The sequence below is a fragment of the Arachis ipaensis genome, chromosome B9, assembly GCF_059453495.1.
Source record: "Arachis ipaensis isolate K30076 ecotype BB chromosome B9, ASM5945349v1, whole genome shotgun sequence".
NCBI lineage: Eukaryota > Viridiplantae > Streptophyta > Magnoliopsida > Fabales > Fabaceae > Arachis > Arachis ipaensis.
This window is the reverse complement of record NC_142444.1, coordinates 36,484,905-36,495,140: the sequence shown is the minus strand read 5'-3', so window position 1 is coordinate 36,495,140 and position 10,236 is coordinate 36,484,905. Positions and strand designations below refer to the sequence as shown.

General features: G+C 37.2%; 2 protein-coding genes across 2 annotated transcripts; both read left to right on the top strand.

Moving 5' to 3' along the window:
- The first annotated feature begins 2,640 nt into the window (after window positions 1-2,640).
- LOC107615404 (uncharacterized) lies at window positions 2,641-3,135 on the top strand. The gene is made up of 2 exons (XM_016317468.1): window positions 2,641-2,712; window positions 2,815-3,135. Exons 1-2 carry the CDS (start codon window positions 2,641-2,643, stop codon window positions 3,133-3,135), a joined length of 393 nt encoding a protein of 130 aa, XP_016172954.1.
- Window positions 3,136-3,553: 418 nt separating this feature from the next.
- Window positions 3,554-5,247, top strand: LOC148544311 (replication protein A 70 kDa DNA-binding subunit B-like). The gene is made up of 7 exons (XM_088498909.1): window positions 3,554-3,569; window positions 3,653-3,737; window positions 3,850-3,982; window positions 4,269-4,426; window positions 4,667-4,790; window positions 4,881-5,060; window positions 5,173-5,247. The coding sequence occupies exons 1-7, from the start codon at window positions 3,554-3,556 to the stop codon at window positions 5,245-5,247; spliced, it is 771 nt and encodes a 256-aa protein (XP_088355035.1).
- Window positions 5,248-10,236: the final 4,989 nt, after the last annotated feature.

Here is a 10,236-nt window from a genome sequence, read left to right as displayed (position 1 = left end):
TGGTTTATTCCCTCAAGAACTGGCGTGTGCATTGTCATGTCCTATGTATTTGATGCTTTGTTCCCTGAAGTCAGAAAGTGTGCTCCCACCATCAAATATCGAACTTGGTTTTAAGCAATGTGTCATATTAATTTTCATATGTACTGCTGGTTTACTCATTAATTTATAGCACTTTAAATTTAGTGACCGGATACAGCTTAGATTAATTTTATTCATATCCAGTCAAAAGTACTTTCGTTCTTTGACATACTCTTCGACAATGCTATCTATAGAATCGGATGTGATTCTACTGCGTTAATCGTGGAAAAAAATTAATTTCTTGTTACTCATTTATAAAATAGGCATCATGTTATATCTGTATATAGCCTTTAGGGTCGCACTATTACACTTTTTGTTTTATCGGACACGCCTTCCCATTATGGTTTTGGAAAAATTAGATCTATAACACTCTTCACAACGTTTGATTCCTTTAAGTAATATTTATCCATCTTGCATTAAAGTAAAATTATTTTCATCAAATAACCCATTAACCAAATTTTTATTCCTTTTATATTAAAGATTGCCTTCAAAAACCATTTAACTAATTATTTTTTAACTCATTACATTGCATTTTTTTTACACCATTCAATAGTTATTTTATTTTCTTCTTAAAAACCCTTCAATAATTTATCATTATTAACTTGTAACTTGAAAATTTCTGTCTTTTATATGGTTATTTTTGTGGTTTGTATGTATTATTTTTACATGAGATCAAAAAATCTTCACCATTATTTTTTTCCATAACAACGTCTATACATTAATTCTTCTTCTATACATTAACAGGGACAGATCCTTTTATTTCAGAGTTATAATAACGTTTTTCAATATCATCGAATGAGTTGTTCAATGGTTGAAAAAAAAAATTCTACACAACTTGGCTAAATCTGGATTTATCAAATATTTCTTTCTTTAAATTCCATTCACAGATTGTTATTGTCATTAGTGTTTAATTCCCGTGTTGCCACATGTGTCAGGCATTTTTGACTAACTCACTACGTATTCATCCCGTGCTCCCTTTTGTTGGATTTTGTTAAACAATACACCTTATGCGAAAAACATTAGCCTACTGTCTAAGGACATTCACACAAATCGCCATTCCCGACCATGCCAACTCAATGTCAAGTCTTTCTGTTCAGTGTACGTTCATCGCTCTGAGTCAGTAGCTGTGTCGCTTATTCCTGCATTCAATGTATACATCGGTGGGTTTTGACTGCCATTTCCCAACTCTGCTCACCTGTTTCACCAACTTTCACTCCTTGCTCAGTGCAAGGAAAAATCAAACACGAGTTTTGGTTATTCCTTGGCGTTACCCCTTTTCCACGAGGTCTTCAGACCCAAACTTATTTATTCAATATTCAATTATTTAATATTTAGTTTATTTAATTTATTTAATTCTTATCTATTTATTTAATTATTAGTTATTATTAGTTATTTAATTAGTTATTAGTTATAGTTGTGGACATGCATGTGAATATATTTGTTTTGGCCTTCAAGCCGCTTCAAACATGGATATCGAGATGGAGAGTCTATTAGGATATATGTGTATATGCATATCAATAACACCCATATTATAATAACAACCATATCAAATCTAATAAAATCTAATATAATAATATAATGTTTCATATATACTAAATAATATTTGTAATATATAAATATCTAATATATAGTATATAATAGATAATTTATATAAATATACAATATATTACAATATATAACATATAAATAACAAATAGTAAAATACAACATAATTGCTCAGTCAAATTAAATGGCTAACGTTCAAATTGTGTCACAAGTCAGGGTTTCAGGTTTTACATTCATGGGTTTATTTAAATGTTGTCACAGCACCGTCAGACGATCCGGACTGCAGTCTGATTTTCGGTATGGTGAATGGGCTTTGGTTAATGCTAGGATCTAGTGCCCTATAAATTCTTCTTTTCCTTTCTACATGCTTCCACACTTACTTTCTCTGCATCTTTTATACTGGTCCATTCTAAGACGTCGTTTTCTCATGTCACTGATGTTTATTGTGATTACTATTAATATTGCTATTGCTATTGCTATAGGCACATGTGTTAAAGCTTTGCGTTGACTTCCTTAGATTTAATCGTAACCAGGCATGACCTAATTTTAACATTAATTCTTCCGATTTCGGTATATTTCTGTCTCTCTTGCTCTTATTACCACAATCATCATTTTGTATTCATTTCATTCCCAATATTTTAATATTTTAATAGATAAGATCCTTGTGAGGCAAATAATTAGCCATTACTTCATAGTTGTTGTTTCCAAAAAAGAAAGTTCATGCATGGCGTCCTTCTTATGATATGCATAATTGGTGTTATATTTATTTTTGCTTTCTATGATCCTCCCTGGATGTGGATTGTGATTTTTGGTGTGTAATTCTGTCTCCTCATGTAGATTTTCTTTAATTGATATCTAGGATTCTCTACTGTTAATCAGGTGCCCAGTTCATATTTTCATATAAAGTTTGTCCGAGACCCAAATCCACTCCCCCACATGGATCAGACTTTTGATTCTGTTAAGGAACTTTCTCTTATTTCCGAAAAGAACTAGTGCATTAAAGTAAGGATTTTGAGGATGTGGAAGGTTCCGTCATATGAAAAGAGTTACTCTCAACCTTCAATGGAGTTGGTTGTACTTGACAAAGAGGTACGTTTCTGCCTTTTGTTAAATCATGTATGTTAATTCTTTTGGATGTTTGTCATCTCCGTGATAACAGCCATCTCTTTATTTTTGTTCCATCGTTGTCAGGGATCGCGAATCCATTGTTTCATCCGGTCTGTCCATTACCGTCTTTTTGAACCGATCCTTGAGGAGGGGAAGATGTTTGTTCTGGCCAACTTTACGATGGATTCAAACACGCAGAAATACAGGCCCACCAAGCATAGTATGCGGATCATATTTAAGAGGGACACATTGGTCTCGAGTGCTGATGACATCGCTATTTCAATTGAGTCATTTGATTTCGTGGCAACCAAGGAAATATTATCTTCGGTTAGGGATGACTTATTTCTTATTGGTATGCTCTTTGATGTTCTCATTGTGCCACCCACATCTAGGTCATTTCCCTAGTATATCATTTATTTGCCTCTGCCAACTGTTTGTTAAGGCCCGCTTATCTTGAGGTTATCTGGGGCTGATTTTGTTGGTCTTCTGTCTGCAAAGAGTGACTTGATTCCTTTCGAAAAAAAAAAACCCGGAAGTCACATTACATGAAAATCGAGCTTGATGATCTGAGGTAAGTCTTCCTTTTTTATTGTGTATAGAAATCTGAATACCTCATTCATGCCGCACTCCATACTTACCTCTGATTGTGTTGTTTAATGATTATAACTGTTCTATCTAAACCGCGATCAAAAATACGTGTGGACCCAAAAGTGGCAGTGAGAAGGCTTTATGCACGTTGTGGAAAAATTATGCATCTGAATTGGTCAGTCTTCTTGATGCCAACAAGGCCACCGAATTTATAATCGTGCTCCAATTTGCCAAGATGAAGTTCTACAATGGTATATTTAAAATTGCCCAATTAGCAACGAACCTGCTTATATGTAATCAAGTATTTGTCTAATCAAATTAAATTTTGTTTCAGGTGTGATGACTATCACCAACACAAACTACACCACAAGGCTCATGGTTAATGCTAACCTTGAAGTGGTTAAGAAATTCTGCCAAAAGTCCGGTTCTTTAACAAGGGCTTTAGTTTTTGTTCACCAATCTTTAACAAGCAACTTAATGCATTCATATATTCGTTGTGATATGGTGATGTTGTTAACTTTTTGATGCAAGGCTGATTGGACTTGGTACCAAGCATAGCACCACCATTGATGTTATAGGCTGGGTAGTGAGGTATTCTCCTTCTGAAGATTTTGTCAGCCTTACACCTTATGCACTTATATATCAGATAAAGCAAACTGTTGAGGTGTGTTCATTGGGTGCTTTGAAATTCATGGTCATTTCCCAACACCCATTTAAATATATTCTTTGTGGAAACCATCATGAAACAGTTTAATACATGAGTTCCATGTTTTCATGCGATACACTGCTCTTTGCAAGAATTCTTTAAAATTATTCTCCATCATGCATTTTGTTTATGTCATTCTGGCTAGTTTTTTCCTATGTGATCCACTGCTCTTTGTAGGAATTTGTTAAAATTATTCACCTTCGTGCATTTTGTTTATTTCATTGTGGTTAATTTTTTCATCCAGAAATCAACCTACGTGACCTGTGGAACAGTCATTGACATTGACAGAGATCATGCATGGTGGTACAAGGCTTGCAGGCAATGCACTCAGGGACTCGAGGCTCTTACTGACCAATTTTATTGTGCAAAATGCGATGTTTACTCAACAATTTTTGTTGCCAGGTTGGTTTCCATTCGTGTGTGGTTGGTTTGATCCTATGTAGTCTCCTTATATTCAAGAACTTTAGTTGGTTTTTATTTTTTTTGATTTGATGCTTTCCCTGGATTTGGAATGGGTTACATCAAACAACCATGTTGCACCTGTGTGTTTATTGTTAAATCTGGTTAGAGCATTTGTTGCATCATCAACATGCCCCCCCTCTTTTTTTTTGTTTTTGAGGCATTTTTTATTTGTGCATGAAGGTTTTGCATTCAGGTTCGTGTTGTTGATGAGTCAGATACAGCAACTTTTGTTCTCTTTGAGAATTCTGCCTCAAAGTTCTTAGGACTAACTGCCGCTGACATCCGCACCAGCATGCTTGCTAAGGTTCATTATTAGTTGTTTGTTTCCTTTTGGTCTGACATTTCGTGAAGTCTTTCGCTGCCGACTTACTCACTTCTTGTCTTCCACAATCAGGGTTATGGAAGAGACCATTTCCCAGAGCAGCTGAATGCACTGGTTGGGAAGACACTCCTTTTCAAGCTTACTAGGCATGATAGCCTAAATAAATTTCAGGCGTGCGTGATCACTGTTTCTAGGATATGTTCTGATCCAGAAATTATAGCTTCACTTGCTTTAGAAAAGAACATTCAATTGGTATGACTCTTTGATTACTCCATAAAGGCCTTTCAATTAGCATTGCGTATTTCAACTGCTGGTGCTTTTTGTGTTCCTTGACACTTTACAATTTCATCCTTATCTCTTCCAGGATGCATTGCAGAAGTTGACCACTGCAACGGGTGTTCGTAGCGGTGAATTGATTTCGAATGGGAGCATAGTCTGACTTGCTGGTTCCACCACCCCCTCCCGAGCACCAAAACCGCATCTGTTTCTGAGCTTGGCACTGACCACGTGGTTACACAAACTCCTGTAAAACGGCTGTGCATTAGATCCGATGATGACATCTCCTACCGTGCCTCACTCTCTGCCTCCAAGAGTCTTCTGCCTGCGTTTGAGAAGTGCATCCCAGGGAATGCCACTGACCCTGTTGCAGAGGATATGTGATCCGGTCATCCCTCCATCTCAGAGCTTCAAATAAAAATAAAGCCAACCGAACTGCTTGGCGTTAAATAAACCGCTTTGACTCTTTCATTTTCTCAACTTGATTTTGACTTACTTAAGATTCGTAATGTTACATTCACAGTTGGCATTTATTTTTGCACGTTCACATTAGCAATGTGTCATGGCACGTAAGGATGATGCTGCATTGTCTCATTGTCATCATTGTTATTTAGTTTGCTCGACCATAGTGTTAGATCTCATGGCGGCTCTCGGTTGGGCTTCTCGCCTGGTCTGGATTGAGATGCTCTATATTGATGCCACCGTTAGTTTGTACGCTGTTCTGTTTATGCTTCCATGTGGTTTTGTGATCCCCGTCAAATGTTATGTCACTACTTCACTTGGTTACCAAAATCTTACTGTTTTTGTTAACATGTAACAGTTTCCTTTTTTGTTTTTTCTCTGTTTCTGTGTACTCCTATCATTGCAACCTAAATGTTGTATGTCGTTAAACATGGAATTTCACGTGTTGGATTTGCTTATTCACTTTGCTTTCTTATGTCATGAGGGGTTTTTTTAAACTGCGGTGCTATTGGAAGTGAAGCTCTTTTATTTCCCGAATAGTTCTGCGGTAACCACGTTGACTTACCTAATTAGTGGCGCTCTGTATTAGGCATGGGACCTGTGTATGAAATAGTGTGCTCATTCCCATACCCTCTTTGTCAATTATTTTCTAATTTTCTAATAACTGTTGATAGTGTTTGGTTTTCTGGAGTTTTGTCAACACAGCATGAACGACAAGCCTTTTCAGTTGCGCCCCACACTTTCCCACCTAGATGTATCCGTTCTATGCATAATGATATATTTATCACCAACCTGTTCCTTGCAATGCGTTCCCCGAGGCTTAATGCAAATTGGTTGGATACATAGGTTTCTTCTTCCATCCTTCAAAACGTCATTAACATTATTCATACCCAATCAATAACGAACCAGCATAACATGTGATACAGTTGCGCCCGACAAGTACTTTTTGCCTTTCATTGCTGCTGTATAAAAAAATATATCTCCTTGAACAGACTTCCATCCGCCAATAATTTCACATTAATTGAATAACTAAATTATTTTATTTAGATTAGCCTCTTCTCATTCAAACACAGACGTCGCAATATGATTTGCGCGATCCTTTTTAATTTGCGAAGACACACCATATTTATAAGTACTTACATCTTCCCAAAAGTGGCAGCAGATTTTTCTTTGAATAGAAAGCCCATTTTTTCCTATATTGTGTGTGTAGATTGTACACTCCCATGTTAGATCATTGTCAAGATTTTCTACATACTTCCATGGGTTAAATAGACCAAGCGGTTTTAAATTCCACCCATTCAAAGATAAACAACTCTTATTTATAAGCAAGGCTGTCTTATACCTTATCAATAGTGGGTTTTATTCTGCTGTTGTTTATTTATGCCCTGCCTTCTTCTATGGTTTCTGTAAGACCCAGAACTTTTGAAAAGTCTTTTTATGATCAAGTCTCAAATCATATAGTTATTTGTAGCCTTAATTTCAAAAATTATTTTATTAAAGATAATTAAGGCAAGTTTTGATTTATTGAATTTGAGACAAGTTATGATTTATTATCCAATTTGATAATTATTGGATTATTTTCTATAATTATATTATAAAGTTGGTAGTTGTGAAATAATAAGGATTTTTATATGATTCGGATTAAGTAATTAATATTTTAAATATTAATACTGTTACTTTGGAAAATAAAGGGTTTAATTATATTATTTCTAATTATTTTGATTTGAGCATTTTATGGAAAATAATAAATGAAATTGCTGAGCAAATAGTATTTTTATACATTATTATTAATGGATTAGAATTTATTTCTAATTACTAGAGTATCCCTATTTTTATTTGAAATTACAAAACAAACCCAAACCTTAACTTTACTTAAAAACCCTAACCCTAAAACCCTACCCGGTTACCCGTTGCTTCCCCCCATGCCCCAGCAGCCAAACACACACAGTTTCCCAACTGAATGAAAGAAAGAAAGAATGGGTTAGGAGGAAACGGGAAGAAGCAGAGAGGGAGAGAGGGACAGAGAGCGGCGGTGTGAGAGGATGAGAGGGACGAGACAACACCGGTGGACCTCGCCGCCGCCGTCGTGCTGTGCTGTCGCGTTCTACACCGTTGAACACCGAAGAAAGAGAGCGCGCGCAGGGGAGGAAGGAGCCGCCTAGCTCGCTGCTGCGCCGCTGCCGTCGCGCGCCGCCGTGTGCCGTCGCTGCCGTCTGAGCAGTCATCGTCGCCTGGGGTGGAGTCCGCCGCTTTCGCCAGTTGAAGCCTTGGCCGCCGCTGACAGAGGCGTGGGGGAAGGGAGGCAGAACCGCGAGACAGAGGGCCACTGCGACTGCCGTTGCTGCCGCGGGTGTGGCCTGCCGTCGGGCTGCACGCCGCCACCGCCGTCGGAAAACACCATTAGAACCACTGCTGTGTTGGGTAAGCTCTCCCCTGTTTCTGCTTCCTTGTTCTACCAGTTTGTTTCTACCTTGGAGATAGGCACTGAAATTTGTTTGTATGGGATAAGGTGCTTGTTGTAAATTTCCTTGCCGCTGCTGCCGCTGGAATCACGGACCAAGGTGGAGGAGAAGGTCATTTTTCCCCCGCTGCTGCTATAATCGTTCTTACTGCTGCCGTTGCTTCGTTTTGATTCAGTGAGTATTTCACGTTTCGGAAACCCCTAATTTAGCGTTCGACTGTGTTTGGTTAAAGACCTTGAGGCTTGATAATGTAGGTTTGAGCTCTGATGTTCGCGTGTCGCATAGGTGTTGCAAAGGCTGCTATGCCATTCCTCTTATTTCAGTAAGTGTTTTTATCTCAGGATCCTCGCCATTTGTTTTCAGTTATGAGTTTTAAGATTTCCGTGGCATTGATGTGTTAGGAAGTAGTATCTAAGCTTATATGTGGCGTTGAGGCTGTTCCTACTATTGAAAGAGACACGCATAGCTGGGATTTTGATTGTTGATTTCGGGTTGAGGCGAAAAGGACTCTGTGACGCGTTTGGGTTATGGTTATGCGTTTTGAGGTAGGGGCTTTTGTACAAACTAGTTTTATTTAAATTAGAAATTGTTATAAAGAGATATGCTGTACAAAATATATTTTTGGTGGTTATGTGAGTCTTATGAATTGTCTGGTTTCATCTTGAATGAATATGGTTGCCTGTTTGATTGTAACGATGTATGATTTTGATAAATTGGAGATTTCTGGATTGGTTGATTTGAATGATTTTTGATAATTTGAAAGTTGAGTTTTGTTTTATTGGAAACTGATTTGGTCTTGAACCTGTTAGAAAGAGTTGATGATTGGTTTTGTTGGGACCCGGAAAGGGTGGCAAAGTCCAAGTTTTAGGGGAGATGCTGCCGAAATTTCTAGAAAATCTGTGATTTTGATTGGAATTGTTATTTTGGAAAAGAATAAATTATGCTTTGATTTAAATGTTTGAGAAATAAATTATGTTTGAACTTGCCTTATTAGGAAAAATCTCTATTTTTTTGATGTAATTACTAAGAAAGGAATTATGCCTTAAAAATCAATTTAAATATGAAATATTTTTATGTTTTGGAATTTGATTTACATAAACAGATTTTGGAGGGGTTTTAATGGATTTAAAATAAACCTGGTTTTTAATTAATCTATTTCATTTTACGACATTTAGGAAGAGCTTGAAGTATTTTCTGGAACTTTGATTTATTAAAATTGAAACACTTCCCGAGCCCTTGGAAACAGATTTAAGAATGAAACTGAAATTGGTTTTGGCTTAAGTTTGGTTGGTCTTGAAATTGGTTCGGCATAATTGGAAACACAATTTGGTTTTAGGTTTAAACCCTATTCTATTTATTCAACTCAAGAAGTTAAAGTTTCGGAGGTTTTCAAGGAATTTAAGAAATAAGTTAGGTTATTCTCCCCTGAAGTCTTGGGACTCTGCTGAGGAATCTTACGACCAAATCTTGATTTAGAAATGAATGATTGAGTCTTTCAAAGAGATTTTGAACTTGGCATGGTTTTGAGATTTTTGGAAGTGTTGGAAAGATGTGGAAAGTGGCTCCATTTTGAAAAGTGATTCTTGGCTAGCTGTGATTTGACTACGTTTGTTATTTAAAAGTAAATGAGCCAAGAATGATTTTGAAATAAGGTATTGAGCCTGATTGATTGTGGATATCATCAAGATTGATGAGTTATTGTTTGGTAGGCGTAAGAGTCGGGTTCGTCCCGCTTATGCTGAGAGATTTGATAATTGACGAGATTGTTGATAAGTCGCTTGCGCCTGGCAAGGACGGTGGTTAATCCCGCTTGTCGAGGTTGCGGCGTCCGTGTAAGGACGGTGGTTAATCCCGCTTACGTGTAGATGTGAGGTCGGAGGCAAAGTATCTCGCTCACATCCTTTTGGATCACAAGAGTGTGCAGGCACTGACATCCTGGACCGCGTGCCGGGCACGTTATCTCAGAGGGTTCCCATTTATACGTGACTGAAGGGCAACATTCCCATGGGAATGTGTCGGGTTGGCAATTGAACCGACAATGTGATATCACAGCCAGTAGGACAGGCATTCATCATTTGCATCTATGTGATATTGTTTGGGTGTGCATATTGTAATTGTTTGCTTATGTGAATACTTATGTTAACTGTTATACTTGTTGTAATTGCTCTTGATTGTGTTTGAACTACATTATTTGTGATTGTGTTTGATTAGTTAACTTGTGATGAATT